A 19,100-nucleotide genomic window follows, 5' to 3' on the forward strand; every position below is an offset into this window, starting at 1 on the left:
GTCCTGCAAATCTGAGGGTATATGCTTTACATCTGTGGACCATTTTTGTGGATTGCAGCTCAGATAGGAATATAAGTTTTGTATCTGCACAGGGCTCTGCAGCACACACTCACTAACATGGAGTGGCTCTCACTCAGCCCTGGCAGCACTTAATGGCAATAGCCTGCTGGAAATGCTGGTGGAAGTGGTAGATGGGTGAAATGTCGGGGAAACCACCCTATGTCACAACAACCCTTCTTCCTTGTGGAACAAGATGTACAGGAATGTTGACAGAATGCTCCTGACTGGCAGATCTCTTCTGAGAGATCTTCAGTCTGGATGCATACTCTGTAAACAAAACTTCTGTTGTCAGAAGTCTGCAGTCTAGATATAGCCTTACTGTTTTTGTTCCTATGGGCTTTTTATTTCCTACTGATTCAACAAGATGTTCTTAATGCCAGCAGGCCTGCATCTACAAGGCATGTATCTTGAAGAGTGGAGCAGATAAAAATTAATGATCAGCTAGCAGGTTTTAACATACAGATAAGTAAACTCCATTTAACATAGGTACAAAACGAATTACGTATCATAAACCAAGCTTTGCAGTAGAAGCTACATAAAATAAGTTACACATTATTCAAAACAGACAGAGGAGGGATGGCTACAAAAGCAGGATACATAACTGAACTCATGGTGAGCTCTGGAGAATCTCTATAGCTATTGCCTTATTCTCTCTCATATAAACTGATGTAGACTCAGGCAAAGAGGAACATCTGGCAACTTCCTCCTAGCAATAAATACAGTACTGACTATTGAACTCTCTCTTTATTGTTGTACACGTTTCATTGTAACACACACACACACACACACACACGAAATATCCTAAGACATGCTAGCTGAATAGACAGTGTGGCATTTTTGTAAGCCTGGCAATATTCATATAAATTGATCAATTTATTTGAGAATAGCCACTGAAAATCCTGGTACCAAAGGTGTCACTTCCTGTCCAGAAATTCCTTTGGCTGCATTCAATCATTTATTTCAAAGGATGCGTGCCAACAAACAAACGGAAGGCATTTCAGTTTAGATATTACTAGGGGACTGTGCCCCTCACTCGCTACATTTGTCAACCCCCTCTCTTCCTGGCCTTCCTGTAGAGCCCTCTTTGCCCCCACATTCCTGCGCCCTCTGTCTGCCTCCACTCCATGGGCAGCAAACGAATGTAATCTGCTTGATGAGGTCATTATATTGCTTTGGAGGACGTTTCTTTTATGTATGTATAGAAAGAAGTGTAACTAGCTACTAGGGCCACAGGGAATTCAGGGTAAATATCCTTGCAGTGTTGCAAGAGAAAAAGCCTATGAGCACATACTGTTCTTCCCATTCCCCCGCAAGCATACCCTTACCTGGAAACCACCTTCATTCAAAGCTCTAGCGCCATAGGCAATCCTTTTTCCACCCTCTAAAGTGGGCTTGATGCTGGAATGATGCTTCCATCTCTGGAATTCTTTAAAGGGACTCAAGTAGGGATTCTGGTAATCTAAACCAACCTTTAAGCAAAATAAGAAAATAAAACATGCCACAATGAATATTAAAATGTGAACATTTCAACAAAATAATTTATTTTATACTTCTAAAGTGACAGATCAGCATTAAAATATGGGATGTTAAAGCTATGTTCATGTTACACCAACTTCAGGATGAAAGAAAGAAAGATTATTTTTAGAGAATCTGGCCAAGGTTACATAGAGCATCCTGATTTCACCTCAGAGTCTACTCACTGCCAATGGAATTGACAGCTCACCACTTTCTTTATTAGATATGCAAGGAGATTTCACCACGAAGGCCTCTGTATTAATCGAAGCTATAGCAAAATAAGTTAAGGCATGAATTTAAAACAGCAATTCTGCACTAACTCACAGTGTGGACTCTCCAATTCTACACTACTACGTAATGCTATGCAGTTCAGTTTAAATGGATTAAGCCAAGGGTGGGCAAAAAGTGGCCTGGCAAGCCAGATACAGTTCTCTAGGGTTAGCACTTGGTTGGCAGCCAAATAGTACCTGAATGTGCACAGGCATGATTGCTTGCAAATCCCATGGCTGCAGTTTGCCATTCCCAGCCGGAGAGCTACCGGAACTGGTGGCCTAGCTTGTGCCAGAGAAATGGTGAACCATGGCCCATGGGAGCTGCAAGCAGCCATACCTGATGATGCTTAGATAAATAAAGAGTCTAGTGTCCTGCCAGGGACTAACTCTGCTGAACCACATCTGGCTGCTGCCCACTCTTGATTAAGCTAAGCTGCAGAAAATGATTCTTTGTATGGAATGAAGTGGCAGTATTGGGACCTAGCACGCAATTACTATTTGTGCTATTGCCTGATGCACACAAGACCTTAATACACTGATGTGCAACCTTTTCCAGCTATGCCCCCGCTTACCATTAACAGACTCCATCAGTGCCCCCCTCCACTATTGGATAGCCAAGGCTTTCTTAGCAGTGTTGCAGGGAAGGGAACTGGGGATGGGGAAGGAGCTGTGGCTAGAGGCAGAGAAGGTGAGAGAGAGAGAGAATGAAGGCAGAGCTGGGGGTTGAGGGGAGGTGTGCAGAATGGAAGTAGTTCTGGTCTGGAAGCAGAGCTGGTCCTGGAGGTGGAAAAGCAAGCAAGGTGAAAGGATGTGGGGGCAGAACAGGTCTGGTCACATGGTGCTCTCTCCCATCCAAATAGTGGCTGGCTCCTGGGCCCTGCCATGTACCTCCCACCCCCATGTCCCTTCATGATCATTATGGTAGTACGCTACACAGTTCTGGGACCACTGCCTTATTACAAAGTCCTTGTTACAGAAGTCTGGCCTGGCGGCTATAAAACTACAGAAGACAGAGACAGGCAAAGGGAAATAGGGATGGTGGGGGAGGGGACATTCTTGGTAATGCAAGAACCAAGTAATAACAAGTATTCTGAAAAAAGACGACAATATCTGCGGGTAAGGAGATGCCTGAGTGCTAACACACGCAACTGGTTATGCAAATTCATTTACAGTTTTACTCAACACTCTTATTATAGGTGACAAGTAGCAACATCTGCAATTATGCGTGGCTGGTACTTGCCACTATAGAAGACTGTTGCTTATAACTGTAATCACCTGGGTTGAAATTTCCAATGCTGATTCCTGCCTCCATTTGAATTTCTTTGAGAAAATTTTCATATAAGTGGTTTAGTATTTCTCAGAATGAAGTTAAGGAAAAATTACATAAAGTTCAGCATATGTTAAAAATTTTTACAAATGTTTGTTGAGACATTCTAACATTTCCTGTTTTAAAATAAGGACTTAAAATTTTGTTCTAGCAGCAAACCTTTACTTACCACAAACCCAAGAGCTACCAATGGTTCACCTTCATTTAAATGATAAAGAAATGACCCTCCATATGAATGTCTGTCCAAAGGCCAGCCAACAGTGTGTTCCACTCTTCCTGGTTTCCATTTCTTTTCATCAATAAGCCATAACTGGAATAAAGACTACATTATAATGCAAGTACAGGCTAGACATTTCAGTTACGTAATATAAAATCAAAACCCAAATTAGAAAGGATAGGGACAGGATTGCAAAACACATTACTTTGAATTTACTATACTGTACCATATGCTAAAACTTATACAGCTGATGAAAAAGTAAGGCAGTACAAATGCTCTGAGAATACTTTCAAGTGGCAATTCATCTACTTTCCTTCCTTAATACACCTCACATCAGCAACTTCAAACAAACAGAACGGTCCTTAATATTTATACTATGGAAGATAAAATGTGTCACAATCCTATGATCCATCATCAATCACAGAAAAGCCTGTGTTTAGCATCAATTATTTTAATAACCCCAGAAAGAACAAATGCAAGAAAAAGCATGTGCTTCCACTGACTTTAAAAAAACAAAACAAAAACACCAAAGTTTTTGGATTACTTGGTGAAACTTGTTTTAACAACTTCTTTATGTGGAACCTCAAATAAGCTACTGTAAACACTCCTTGGTAACCTCAAACTCAATAGCCAACCTTCAATTATATTGTACTACTAAAAAGTTTCACAAATTTTAAAAATACAGAAGTCTAAACATTTATTTTGCAGGTAATATACATAGCCTGCAGTAGACATTGATGGTGAAGGAACACTAGTTAATATATACCTTAACATTCTGAACATCCTTTGTTTAAAGCTAACAGTTAATTTCTGAAGGTAATATAGCTGTACTCAGGAAAAAAAAGAGACTTAATATTTTCCAAAAATAAAACCCCAGCACAATTCCTTAACTATAAGAATACTGAATTAACACAACAGATGATGTGTAGCTAGCACAAATTTGACATCTGTGGTATGGATAAAAGAAAGTTTTCAGCCATCACTTCAGTATAATTTAACAGAGCACCACGGAGGTTACACCCTGACATGTCACAGAATAGTCACAAGAGCTGTGTCTACATGGCACCTCCTTTTTGGAAGGCGCATGCAAATGTGGCCAATCAGAAATTCAAATGAGTCATGGATTTAAATCTCATGCCTTATTTGCATATCCCCACATGATCTGGCTTTCAGAAACCAAACGAGGTGCGTGGGTGGGTTTCCTTCAAAAGGACACCCCTCTTTCGAAAGCACCCTTCTTCCTGGAAAAAAAATTAGGAAGAAGGGTGCTTTCGAAAATGGGGGTTCTTTTTGAAGGAGCCCTGTCCACACGGCTGCTTTGGCTTCTGGAAATGGCTCTTCCAGAAGTTAGCTCACACATGAATATGCAAATGAGCCACAAGATATTTAAATCCACACCTCATTTGCATTTCTCATTGGCCGTATTTGCACGCCTCTTTTGAAAGGAGAGGCTCTGCAGGCACAGCTAAGGGGACTTGCAGACAGCTGTGCAATTTCCCAACTTAATGGCACCTTAGTCCTCTATTTATCAGAGCCACAGTCAATGCTAGGCTAAAAGTGGACCTTAAAAAGAAGTATTTAGTACACTTAAAATGTGAAATTGTATACAAGGTAAATCAATTAAAAGGAGTGAATTTTGTTTGGAAACAAAACCTGAAGGACAGTGAAATGACCAGTAAAGCGTCACAAGGATTACAGAATTCCTGCACTGTAAACGGAAGAAAGGGGCCTGTGGATCAAAGGAGATTACCCAGAGTTAGTAGCAGAAAAGCAAAGCGTTAATGTCATATAAGAAAATAAGGAGACTGAGAAGGAAAATGTACCATAAAGGACTAACTTGCCTTGGACAGGAGATGGGGGTCAGCTCTCAGGGTCTTTTCATAACCTTTATTTTACAATACTAAAAAGTTTCAAAAGTTTAAAAGCTGAACTTCAAGCTCTTGTCAAAATCCACCACTTGCTACTTAAGTATACTATCCAATGCAGAAACCTCATTTTTAGAAAGCTGTTCATACACACGTTTGGAAGCCATCTAGTTTGCACCAAGTCTGACATTCTAACCATTTAAGCATACAAGTATTGTGACAAAACCAAGTGCAGATACCTCTTTCAGTCCGATACCATAAGTCTGGGGTTGACATTTCTCCCTTAGATTGTATCGGTTGTACAGCTGTTTGGCCAGATGTCCATGACAACCTTCTGCAAAGAACGTGACTTTGGCATGTAGCTCCAAACCTCTTTCAAAGTTTGCCTGTAAAAGCAGAGTATCTGTAACCATCATACTGTTTAAACAACATTGCTGAGTGTAAAGGAGACACAGAGCTGCCATTCAGACATTTCAGAATCTTTCAGCATCATTTTAAAATCTGATTCTGGGACACTCCACAGACTGAAGCAGCTACTGAGCACCTACTGGTACTACTGTAGCCTTCCTGAGGTCGCCCAAAAACTTTGCAGCACTGTGTGTTGTAGTTCCACCACTGAAGTACTCTTCCCATCCCACCACAGTACTCAATACTAATACCAGGAAAACAATCCTCTGAACAAACGGGGCTCTTAGAGCACATTTTTTTTGTTCAGGACTTTTTACCCAGCATCAGGAGGCCAGAATGGAGGGAAGGACCTCACCCAGATAGCTGTGTCACACCCAGGTAGCTTTGTTCCGCTGTCAGATCCCACAAGATCTGTGCTGTGCCCTCAGCTTTTAAACAGTCTCTTAAAGAAACCTCTTCAATATACCAGACCCCCAAGGGCAAAGTTCCCTCTAATATTTTCCATCCATGAGCAGAATACTTTTCTGCGTGCAGCAAAACACATGTGAGCATGCACCACCATAGAAACAAAAAGCTAATTATAGATGCTCTGCTAATCAGCTGCGTGGCTTTTGATTCTCTCTTAAGCAGCTGCACAAATGCCCAGCTTACAGGGAACACTATCCAGGGGGTTTCACTCCTTCCTCTGGATAACCTTGAGGGCTTCATCACTCCCACTCCACATTCTGAGCCCTGCTCAGCAAGTCCGTTTGAAAGAGACTCCTGGTTAGAGACTTGTATGCACTTCAGGGACTAATGTGGCTTATCCAGTGTTTGAAGGACATCAAAGAAGCAATCTCAAAACAGTGACATTTATCAGTCAACTGGAACATAACATTGGAAGCCTTTAAGTTAGTATAAAGAAATAAAAGTTCATACATGTTTATTCTGGTCAGCCCAGCTAATGCAATTCACCAGCCAAGCTGCAGTGAACTTCATTTTCAGTCTCCCAGCCTCCTTAGTCAGTTCCCAGGCAAAAGCACCCATACACCTTCCAGAAGCTAACTCGTGATTCCTCTGCCTAGCACTGTTCTGTTCTTGAGATGAGGCTTCTGTTCAACCCTATGGATAGGATTCAGTATGCATATGCACAGTGGATCTCAAGTGACACATGAACAAAATTCATCACTGAATTTGGTGTTTTGGATGGATCATTAGCTGCTCTGGCTTGGACTAGGCACTGATAGGGAGCATCATGTGATTAATGATTTATGCCCAGCATCATCATCATCTTGGATGCATCTTGTGGTAGTGAATTATGACAAAGAATCCCCAGTTCACACATAGGACTTAGAGATGAACCCAGCCCTAGGGTACTGATAAAGTCAAAAAAGATGAAATGCCCAAATTACTGCACAAATCTGGTATGCTAAAATATACACAACTGTCTACTCCCTTTATAGCCTTTATTCACCAAGTAACTAAAATACACAATGAGCTCTTACTAGGATTGAATATTAGCAGGAAAAAAACCCAAAAGGTTTGGATACATAAAACACAAAACTTGATTTGTTATTTTAGTAGTAATTACCTTTGTCACCATAAAAGTTGTATTAATGTGTTTGTATATGTATTATATTATGGAAAAACCCAAACAATACTTTAAAAAGAAAACAAGATTTACAAAATATCCTGGGAGTTAGATTAATAATTCTCTTTTGGCATCTTGTCAGAAGGCTATATCCTACCTGAACTCAAAAAAAAAACAAACAGTACTGAAATTTTTAATTTGACTCAAGTTTATTACAGTTTTCTTACAGGTCACTGGGGATGGAATCACAAAGTACTATGTTCCTTCTATACTGGTATTAAAATTGGGTGGTAGGCAAATGCAATTTTTTTCCTAGATTTTTCTCCACTTTCTGCCTTTGATTGAGAAGCAGGAGGTGAACTGTGTAGCATTCAGATGACTAAGACTGAATTAATATACTTGTATTATTACTACGATGCATACAATACAATTTCACAGAAGCCATATCCTTGCTAAGATAATGGCAATTACAAAAGCTATTTAACAATGGTTTCTAAATGCAGACAGTATCCATGTTTCCAGATTTATAAATTTAAATAACAAAAATGTTTTGCAGTTACACCTATTCTAGAATGAATGTTTGTCTTATTGTGTATTATACCATTGTCATCACATTTTTTATTAATTTGTACCATGGTGGGGAACCCAGGCATGGATCAGATACCAGTGAATATGGACTGTTCTAAGACAAACAAGAGACACTCCCTGCTACAAAGAGCACATAATGTTAGTAAATTTAATTATCAAGGCCCTGATCTTGCAAACACTTGCATGTATTTAACTCCATCCACTATGAATGGTACAGCTGACGACAGTGGAACCACTCACAGATCCTCATGTGAAACCCCTGTGCCAATGTGTGTAGTATTGGGGTGCTAATGATTACAATTAATAAATTAGTTAACAAAAATGTTTGTTGAGGGAGACAAATTTCTGAATAAATGGTGCTATTTTCTTTTAAAAAAATCACAGAAGACATTCTGGTCCTTTTCCACGGTTCCTAACTCTGGGGCTTTCAAGCTTTCAACTATTGCAGCACATGTGAGTATTACCGATACCATCTACAGGTGAAAAAACAGAATTGAAAATTGTAGCCACTTTGTGTAACATAAAGGGAGGTGACAGTTCTGTTTATATTATTTCAAGACAAGAGTGCAGTAAATATAGCATTTCGTGGTTGACTATTTTACATACAGGAACCTCAACCTCCTTATTAGCAGAGAAAGTACATTTTAAAAAGTAAACAATATAAAACACACCAATAGAGAGGAAGCATTAAGTGGAAATGGACAGCTATCAGACAGGCAGGAAGATTCATCCAGCGTGCACCTTCCTCATAAAAGACTGATGGGATGGAGTCAGCAAAGTACAACAAAACTACAAAAAGGGCAGAAGGCAGCAACCAGCCATTAGAAAAAAACCTGTTAGATTTTATCAGTTACTTGTTTGACTGCTCTCCTACTGACCTTCATGTGTTCTCCCATTCAGTAACCTCTTCCAAGATCTCTTTCCTTCCACTCCATCCCTCCAGTCTCTACCTATGCTAAACAAACCTATACAAGTTTCATACAAATCCCTCCTTAAAACTATCTCTCCTCTGAAGACTTTCCCTGAAAGATGTAACAACAAGCACAACAATGGCATTAGAATGACGTATGTATCAACTACAGAATTGTACCTTTGCCTATTAAAATAAGTACTCACTTTAGGTGCTCCATCTTTATGAATGCCTACATCATTAGTTGCAATCCCTTTCACGCTTCCATCTTCATGAAAAAGAACCTTCAGAAAGAGTCAAGCAACTATTTTAATGACTTGTCATTTTAACCCCATTTCTAAAATTATTACCAAATGCTGAAAACAGAGGTTAAAAAATCTAAGCCTTTTAACGAAGGGCTCAATCTTGAAAACAATGGCCTTAATCATGTGCTTAAATTCTTTGATGGACGGGAGACAGAGTATTCAGGAGTATGCAGAACTGAGCCCTAATGTTTCAAGAATTTCTATGTAATATGGAACGTGCTAAAAACCAGAAAGTTAGTCTTAGATCTCTCTCACACACATAGTTATATTACCTCAGCTGCTGCATAGCCTGGATACACCTCAACACCCAAAGCTTCTGCTTGCTCCCCCAGCCACTGCACAAGGTGCCCCAGGCGCACTATATAATTCCCATGATTACTCATTGGAAGGCCTGGGAAAAAAAGGAGACACACATTACAGTCTGTTCAGGTTTAATGGATTTATTTATTTATTTATGGATTTATTTATATATATACACACACACACACTCACACAAGATGTACATGCTTAAAAATTAATACTTTAAAAATACAGAAGTTTGGTTCAATCCCAACTAATAGTATTGTTTTGCTAACATATAATCATAGGCCTAGAAGGGAACTCAGAAGGTCATCTAGTCCAGCCCCGTTCTAGCAGGATGAACCCCCACTAAGTCACCCCAGCCAGGACCTCGTCCAGCCGGGACTTAAAAACCTCAAGGGATGGAGAATCCACTACCTCTCTAAGGCAACACATTCCAGTGCTTCACCGCCCTCCTGGTGCAGTAGATTTTCCCAATATTCAACCTACTCCTCTCCTTCTGTAACTTCAAACCATTGCTCTTTGTTCCGTTGTCTGTCACCATTGAGAACAGTTCCCCTCCATTCTCTTCAAAGCTCCCCTTCAGGAAGTTGAAGGCTGCTATTGAATCACCCCTCAGTTTTCTCTTCTGCAAACTAAATAAGCCCAAATCCCTCAGCCTCTCCTCATAGGTCATGTGCTCCAACCCCTTAATTATTTTTGTTGCCCTCCACCCCCGCTCCAGCACATCCACCTCCTTGCTATATTCGTTGCAAGGGGGTGCAAAACTGGACACAATACTCCACATATAGCCTCACCATTGCCGAATAGAGGGGAACAACAACTTGTCTAGGTCTGCCTGAAACGCTCCTCCTAATGCACCCCAATATGCTGTTAGGCTTCTTGGCTACAAGGGCATTCTGTTCACTCATATCCAGCCTTTTCATCCTCCATAATTCTGGGGTCCCCTTCCACTGTACTGCTACTTAACCAGTCACACCTCAGCCTATAACAATGCTTGGGATTCTTCAATCCCAAGCGCAGGACTCTGAACTTCTTTTTGTTGAATTGCAGCAGATCTCTTTTGGCCCAATCCTTCAATTTATCTAGGTCACTCTGGTGCCTCTCTCTACCCTTCAACATGTCTACCTCTCCCCCTAGCTTAGCGTCCTCCACAAACTTGCTGAGGAATAGTAACAGAGAGGGAGCCGTGCTAGTCTATATACTATCAAAACAAAAAAGCAGTCAAGATACTATCAAATTTGCTGAGGGTGCAATCCAGACCCTCATCCAGGTCTTTTAATCAAGATGTTGCACAACACCAGCCCCAAAACCCAAGCCTTGGGGAACTCTACTTGAAACTGTACACCATCCAGATATTGAGCTATTGACCACTAGTAGTCGGGCCTGACCGTCAAACCAGCTTTCTATCCATCCTAGAGTCCATGGATCCAATCCATATTTCCTTAACTTACAGGCACGAATGTTGCGGGAGATTGTTATCAAAAGCTTTAATGAAGTCAAGGCATATCACATCCACTGACTTCCCCACGTCGACAGAGCCTGTTACCTCATCATAGAAGCTAATCAGATTGGTCAGGCACAACTTGCCCTTGTTGAATCCATGCTGGCTACTTCTGCTCATTTTCCCCTTTTCCAAGTGCTCCAAAATGGACACCTTGAGGATTCTCTCCATCATTTTCCCAGGGACTGAGGTAAGGCTGACTGGTCTATAGTTCCCTCGATTGCCCTTCTTTCCTTTTTTGAAGATGGGCACTACATTTGCCTTTTTCCAATCATCCGGGATCTCTCCCAGTCTCCAAGAGTCTTCAAAGATAATGGACAAAGGCTCGGCAATGACATCTGCCAATTCCCTCAGCTATCCTTGTCCATGAAAACTGAGGCAAAACGAGCATTAAGTACTTCACCTTTTCTTACATCACCTGTCACTAGGTTACTTTTCTCATCCAGTAATGGCCGCACACTTTCCCTGATAACCCTCTTATTGTTAACGTGCCTACAGAAACCATTCTTGTTACCCTTCACGTCCCTGGCTAGCTGCAGTTCCAGTTGTGCTTTCGCTTTCCCGATTACTACCTGGCATTCTCCAGCCATATATTTACACACCTCAGTCAACTGTCCCCGTTTCCATTTTTATACGCATTTTTTTTGAGTTTAAGCTGACCAAGGATTTTCCTGTTAAGCCAAGCTGGCTGCCTACCATATTTGCATTTCTTACTATGCAGTGGGATGGTTTGTTCCTGTGCCTTCAATAAGACTTCTTTAAAATACTGCCATTTCTCCTGAACTCTTTTCTCCTTCATCTTCATTTCCCAAGGGATCACGCCCATCAGTTCTCTGAGGGAGTCAAAGTCTGCTCTTTTGAAATCAAGGGTCTGTATTTTAATGCTCACCTTTCTTCCTTTTGCCAGGGTCCTGAAATCTACCATCTCAGGTTGGCTGCAGCCCAGGTTGCCACATACTTCTCCTTCTCCTACTAGTTCTTCCCTGTTTGTGAACAGCAGTTCAAGTTGCGCACAACCCCGGTTGGTTCCTTCAGCACTTGTACCAAGAAGTTATCCCCAGCATTTTCCAAAAACATCCTGGATTGCCTGTGTGCTGCTGTACTGGTCTCCCAAAAAATGCCTGGATGATTAAAGTCTCCCATGAGAGCCAGGGCCTATGATTTGGAAGCTTCTCTTAGCTGTCTGAAGAAAGCCTCATCTATCTCATCTCCCTGATCTGGCGGTCTCTAGCAGACACCAACTACAACATCGCCTCTGTTGCTTCTGCCTCTAAGCTCAACCCAAAGACACTCAACTGGCTTTTCTCCCTCCTTATACTGGAGCTCTGAGCAATCATACTGCTCCCTCACATAGAATGCAACTCCTCCTCCTTTTCTCCCCATTGCTATGACTGCTATCTTTATACCGAGATGTTGTGTGAGATTTAATAGGTGCAAGCTACTTACTTTTATGACTTTCATTGCTGTAATTTATTACATTGTGTACAAGGGTGCTAAAAGCAGCTCTTTACAGCTGTATTTAACCTTAGCCCATTTTTTTTCAGTAAGTGTTCTAGCTTTTTCACAAACTTTACCTGGAAGAATTGGCACTGGAATTCTGAAATTCTTTGTTAAAATCCCAAATCTATCTTCAGTTACAGGAGTTTGAAGTGGAGCCTAAATAATGAGAAGAGTCATAACTGTGAGCTATTTTTGTCAAGAAACTAATTGCATTATGCTACAATACATATTGAAAAATACACCGTGCTTCTTACAAGACCATTTTATCCAGCAGAACAATATCCACATAAAAAGGTCAACAAAATGAGCAAATCAACTATTGGAACTGGCATAAGGCTTTTATTTTTTCTTAACAATTCTCTTCTTACCCAAGGGCATTTTACACATGCATAAAGTTACTGTACAATGAAAGATCACATTCATAAATTTTATATATTATTCAGAAATAACATACAAAGGAATATCCTGGAACTTGATCCTGAGTTTTTTTCAAGTTAGAGATGAATCATAATGATTAAACATTCATACCCCTCGCTCCTTCCAGTCCGGTAAGAGTTCTTCCAAAGCACGTGGCTCAAGACAAGCACCAGAAAGTGTGTGCGCACCAATGTGAGCGGCCTTCTCCACCAGGCAAACACGAACTTCTCTGCCATACTCACTGGCTAACTGTTTGAGTCGAATAGCTGCAGAAAGACCTGCAGGGCCTGCTCCAACTATGACAACATCTGCTTCTTCTGCAAATCTTTCCATGTTCACCCCTTTAATAGAGCAAAATACGACATGCCTAAATTTCTCCATTAACACATCTTTCTCACTATTCTCCTCCCTGCTCTTTCTAAAGTTTACAATTTTGCATTGTCGTCTTAACCATCAAATGTCAAAATACTGTCACCTTAGACTAAGGTGGAGCTAGTAATCTGTGGACACTGAATTTAAATGATGTGGACACTGAATGTAAATGAGCAGCGTTTTAATTGTGCTTTTGCCTAATGTTTGGAATACAAAACTAAGCCTTTGGTAATAAAGCAGAAGACACAAGGAACTTAAGACTTCAATTTCCAGTGCTTGTGCCATTCTAGAATGCTGAAAGTAATGGACTTGGGATTTGCAATTTTCAGACTCTATCGAGCCCCGTTTCAAGAAAGAACTGAAGTGCAAGTTGTGAAGGATGTGGGAGATTATGCACTACTATACATTCATCTATGTGTTTGATTGTATTCATGTTTGTTAAATGGTTACAAGGGTTTAATTCTAACAGGAAAGTTGACAGAACATATACCAGAAAGGAAAACAGTAAGTTTCAGATAGCAACATTTACCAAAGCATCCAGTTTAGTGAATGGGCTTAACAGGTAGGCTATGTCTAGATTAGAGGGTTTTGTCAACAAAACCCACAGAGCATCCCAATTGCAATTTCACTTACCAGAACAGCATCTCTCCCAAATAAAACAAACAGTGCTGCTAACATTGAGAGATCCCTGCAAATAAGACAACAGTTTGCACAGAATATGCAATTTTTTATTTACCTTCCCATCGTTTGTCTTCATTTCGAGAATGAATAGTATAGTGTGTAGTGATACGAGGCACTGAGGAAGTAGAAGCCCATCTTGCAATACAGAATGGTGGTAGACTGTCTTTCTTTACTGACTTTAAAGCACACAAACAATGACGTGCTACAAAAAAAAAGGACAATTATATTAGCTGAATCATTTAACTGATAACATACCTAAAATTTAACAAGGGCCTGAACTCACTTTTTTTTTTTTTAAATCTTGAAGCTACTCAATAAAGAAGAATCCTAACATATTAACAAACCATGCCTTACCCTGTTCCAGAATTAAAGGAAGTTGATTGCAAGAAGCATAATTCTATATACATATATACAACACCTGAACCTAAGACCATGTGGCTCATTAGGGGTGGTTTATTTTGTCAGAAGGAAGGCTCTCTGCAGCCAGCAATGAACAGCTACATGTTATGCTGCTGTAAAATACACAGTCTTAGTTTCAGTTGTTAAATTTGGGGTATTTACTTTTCAAGCACACAGGGAATTTTCCGTTTTGTTAACTTTTCTCCTATTTTCTAGCTCTCCTTATTCCTTGCAGTTAGCCTGCAGCTTTACAACAGACTTAATTCCCTTTACTTATGCCTACTCTTAGCAATTTTAAAGGAAAGTAGTTAAGTAGATAGGGAGGAAACTTCTATGACTGCCATATATGTAAAGCTTGTGGGATCAGGAAGATGAATATCATACTAAAAATCTTAATTATATGGGCATCAAAATCAGAATTTATAATTGCATTAGTGCTTCACAATAAACCCTATTTTTGCCATCCCTCATTTCAGTCATTAAACCTGATTTTTAAAAACTTACAATATACAGATGTAACCATCTTTGCTAGAGCTCAGACACTAAAACATAATCCAGTAGAAGAATAAGTTTGAAACATAAGTTAAAATAGAAAATCCTCTCTAAATGTCAAATGTCAACTAGCTTATCATGTAAGTATAAACAATATTAGTTGCTTAGGCTGCATCTACAACTACTAGCTAAAACCAAAATTATTAAAATTGATTTCTTAACACTGAGTTGTATCCATTTGATTTTGAGCATCCTCACCTTCCCACACGCTCCCCACAAAACTGACTTATTGCTGCCACACACAAGTAGCTTAAATTGCGCTGAAATTGAGTCTTGCAGCAGTGTATTGTCGGAACCTATCACACCTTTCCCTGAGCCCCATAGGATTCTGGTTATTTTCACTGGTGCAGCATTGGAAAAAGTGCCCTGCAAGCAGATGTGGGTATCTGATGACATCTTCCCAAATTTCATTTCCCTCTTTCCCCTGATGTGATAAACAAACGTCCTTTTTTCTAGATGTGAGTCTGGGTTGCCTTTATAAGAGATTTGCTACCTCTTCTCTCCCCTCAATTATAAAAAGCACACCTGTCTCAACTGACAGGTTTTTGAAAAGGGGATACAAAAGTGCTGGATCTTTGCAGGCTTGGATCTGGATTTAGATCTCCTGGCGAAGAAGACCCTTAAAAGAAGAATATGTTTAAGGAGACACAGGTGCTACACTGAAACTTGAATGAATCATTGAAACAGTTACAGCTCAGGGCAGCTAAAAGACCACAGACTCCAGCTAGGTTTGGACCTGGCAAAAAAGACCCTCAGAAGAAGACTATTCCTCACTACAAGCCTTACTTTGAGAACTGTGGTAATTGTATAGCTACTACATTGCCTTCACTGAAACATGTACGACTTGGGGCAGATAAAAGAGCCCCGGCTACAAGCAGCACCCGAAAATCATGTCCAGGCAGCTAAAAAAAAAAAAAAAGCTTCTCCCAGACAGCTAAAAAAACCCCAAACTATAGCCAGTCCCTTTGACCTCTGTATAAATCCCATACAAAAGATTTGGTCTGAGAGGATGGCTACTCTAGTGACAAAGTATTTTCTTCTATTGACCAAAAATCATGTCTGCCGAGGGAGACATACCCCAAGCGGCTAAAAGAAGCCAGACTACAGCCAGCACCTGAAAATTGTGACCCCCGAGGGAGACTTCCCCAGGGCCACCAAAAGACCCCTGGCTACATCCAGCAACTGAAAACTGTGACACTCACCATGCACAAGCTGCCTGGCAACTTGTGCAGCATGTCCTTTTATTGGTTTGGGGTCAAGCCATGTGATGCAGCTGGGTGCAGGGAAGTTCCAGACTGTGTGGTACCTCTGGGTGGGAGGGAAGGGAGAGAATGCCCCGGGGTTGGGGGCAGGATGAAAACAAGCAGCTGAAAAGAAGTTTCTCGTCCAAGCATGACCCCCACCCCCCACAGACTAGCTGCCACGTGACGTGGGCGAGGGAAAGTTCCAGAATGCACTGCGCCTCTCGGGGAGGGAATGCAGGGGATGTGGGGAGCAGGAGAAAATGAAAATGTAAATGGCTGAAAAGAAATTTCTCACCCTACCAGACAAGCATGATCTCCACCCACAGCGTAGCTGCCACATGGTGTGGGTAGGAGGGGTGGAGAGGCACAGCCACTGGCACCAGGCAGCGCATAAAACAAGGCAGCTAGCAGGGGTGTACACAGAATCACAGACTCTGCAGCCATGCTACTGGCAAACAAACAAAGAAAATTTTTCAGCTCCTCATGACCCTACAGCCACGCGCTTCCACCTGCCAAACTGAAATGGTCTTCCTGTCGCCTAATTCCTTCACACCTGAGAGCAGTGGAGAGAGAAGAGGCCAGAGTGGAGAACTGTGAGCCACTGTGGGGCACATAAGCGACATGTTTGGAGACTAATTAATTTGATTTAAAGACACAGCGTGCCCTCACTACCCTTCATTCAGAATTTTAAATGAGAACTGAACATTACACCTGTCAGGTTACTACAATACTAAGATTTTGATATTATGATGATTTTAGTACTCCATAGACCAAACTAATGGAATTTACAGTGAAGACAGGTACTTGGAAAAAATCGGGCTAAATGCCTTAAAACCAATTATCTTGTAGTGTAGACAGAGCCTTAGCTCTTAAAATGAAAAAGAAAATTGAGCTTAGTTAGAGTTCAGGAAAATCTTAACTCTGAAAACTCAGTAAAAGTACAGTAATGGTTCCAGGTATGCGAGGGTTGAATTCCACACAATCCTTGAATACCCTGAATTTTGTGCAGGTTGGGAGGGCTTGGGGGGATGGGCTGGGGCCCTAGGAGCAGGCAGGACAGTTAAGCTTGGAGTGGGTTAGGGCTGCAAGGTGGTGGGGGGAGGGTGCAGATGAGCTGAGGTGTGCAAGGGGTTGGAGCAAGGGTTGAGCCTGGCCAGGTGGTTGGCGCTGGGGCCATGGGGGTGGTGGATAGGGGGGTTGGAGCTGGAACCCCACATGTGTGTGTCTTGGGAGCTGGAAGACCCAGGCGCAGGTCGAAGTTGGAACCCTGCGTGCCGGAGGGTGTGAGCTGGGGCTGCGGGGGGGGTGGAACAGGGTGAACCGGGGTGGGGATGCTAGCTGGGGGTCAGGGGCAGAATCTCTTGCACATGAAGCGGCTGACAACTGGAGCCCCACACACACTGGCAGCTGACAACCCACTTTGAAAGTGTTTGAAACCCTCAAAATTTTGAGGAGCAAAGGGACTTCGAAGTAACAGTGGGTGAGCCGTGGCTACACGCAAGCTGGCACTTAGAAGTTGCCACGGCAGAGAATTTGCTTAATAAAGTGCTGCATATGCACAGCAGCACTTCATTAATAATCTCCCAACACCCTACTTACCATGCTCCCTTCAAAGTTGGGAGCTAGTGCAGACACAGCCATAGCGTGAATAAAACTAGTATGCATATATAAAACACAAGCATATTGTAAGGAAACATTTCAATTTCAAACTTTTGAGGCTTTACAGTAAACATTAAGATACAAACCAAAAAGAGTTACTAAAATTTAAACTATTTTGTGTGCATTTAAGTTTCTTTCATATTACACCTGAACATACATTAGTGAACAGTAGATGGGTAGTTGGTCCTTGGGATGTGGAACTGAACAAAACTTCATAATCAACCCTAAACATTTAGCTCAGTTACATTATACTTTGTTTCAAAAGTAAGGTTTACATATATCGTTAACCCTCAACTATGCTTCCTAAAAGTTACTGCAAGCATAACAAAATCCTGATGGTGGTCAGGAGCTAACACCTGCAGCGTAGGCATTAAATTTCAGTAATTAAATTTTAAGTAATTAAAACAAGACCTTCAGAGTAGCTATTATATTCACATATGTAGTTTCCCCTTTTCACAAGTAATGTGAAGTACAGCCCAAGAACTGCTTTTCACTCATCAGGATGCAAAGGTAACATGAATGAATGAATGGAGTGCAAAAGTGAAAGAACAGAAAAAAGGTCCTGGTTCAGAATACTGACAATTGATTTCTCTGGTCTTACTCTTTTTAAAAAACAAAAAACAAAAAAAACAAAAAAAAAAAAACAACCCACCACCACCAACAAAAAATATTGGGTCATTTTAAACGTAATAAAAATAAAAGAAATCATGAACCTAATCATATTACACATCATGAAGCCAATGGCACTTTTGTCTGTGAGGTCTACAGGATCCGATCAAGTTAGTTCCTTTCAGTCTAAATACATAAGGGACTTGAAATACTCCAAGTGCACTAGCTTAACTACCCAGATTCATGTAACCATTCAACATCTTGGAAAGTGGATGAGAAGATGAGGATAGGCATTGGGAGATTGGAGGAGATACAGACAGGTTTACTTGTTATACCATGAAAAACTGATCCTATGATGAGCTCTGCACGTGCAGACACACACCTCACTGCAATGACGTAAAGAGGGAGAAGTTGCGAACTGAACACACACTGACAAATGGGGCAAATAACCCAAGGGTTAGTCTGGGCTGCCCAACGCGGGGACCAGGGCGCTTGCCCTTCTAAGGACGTTAGCTCACAGCCTCACCCCCCGCCCCACCACGGCCGACGCGCGGGTGTTTTGTAAGGCGCTCAAGACAGTGACCTTTGCTCCAGTTTTGTGCCTGGCGCCTGACAAGGGACAGGGCGGGGCAGTGGTGCGCGGTGGGCACAGTTTACCACCACGCTGGGCACGCAACAAGGGCCCGCTCGTCCCATCCACTCCGCCGCGCTACCCCCGCAGCTATTCCAGTACACTCGGGCCAGACCCCCCCGCGAGCGAGGGGCGGCGGCAGCAAGTGCAGGAGAGGAGAGTGGCAGGAGTGGCTGGCAGCCTCCCCTTCGTGCC

At 41.6% G+C, this 19,100-nt stretch overlaps 1 protein-coding gene across 2 annotated transcripts in view; it reads right to left on the reverse strand.

Annotated features, from left to right (window-relative positions):
* Positions 1-19,100, reverse strand: part of ETFDH (electron transfer flavoprotein dehydrogenase) — a 38,673-nt gene that overhangs the window by 19,330 nt on the left and 243 nt on the right. For both annotated transcript variants that reach the window (XM_074993124.1, XM_074993123.1), the window contains exons 2-9: positions 13,867-14,013; positions 12,870-13,099; positions 12,416-12,497; positions 9,310-9,428; positions 8,939-9,016; positions 5,496-5,642; positions 3,344-3,484; positions 1,386-1,529 (exon numbers count right to left, since the gene is read on the reverse strand). In XM_074993124.1, coding sequence (XP_074849225.1) covers positions 1,386-1,529; positions 3,344-3,484; positions 5,496-5,642; positions 8,939-9,016; positions 9,310-9,428; positions 12,416-12,497; positions 12,870-13,099; positions 13,867-14,013 — 1,088 coding nt within the window. The remainder of the gene's footprint in view (positions 1-1,385; positions 1,530-3,343; positions 3,485-5,495; positions 5,643-8,938; positions 9,017-9,309; positions 9,429-12,415; positions 12,498-12,869; positions 13,100-13,866; positions 14,014-19,100) is intronic.

The sequence above is a fragment of the Carettochelys insculpta genome, chromosome 4 (genome assembly GCF_033958435.1).
Source record: "Carettochelys insculpta isolate YL-2023 chromosome 4, ASM3395843v1, whole genome shotgun sequence".
In the NCBI taxonomy this organism is placed as follows: domain Eukaryota; kingdom Metazoa; phylum Chordata; order Testudines; family Carettochelyidae; genus Carettochelys; species Carettochelys insculpta.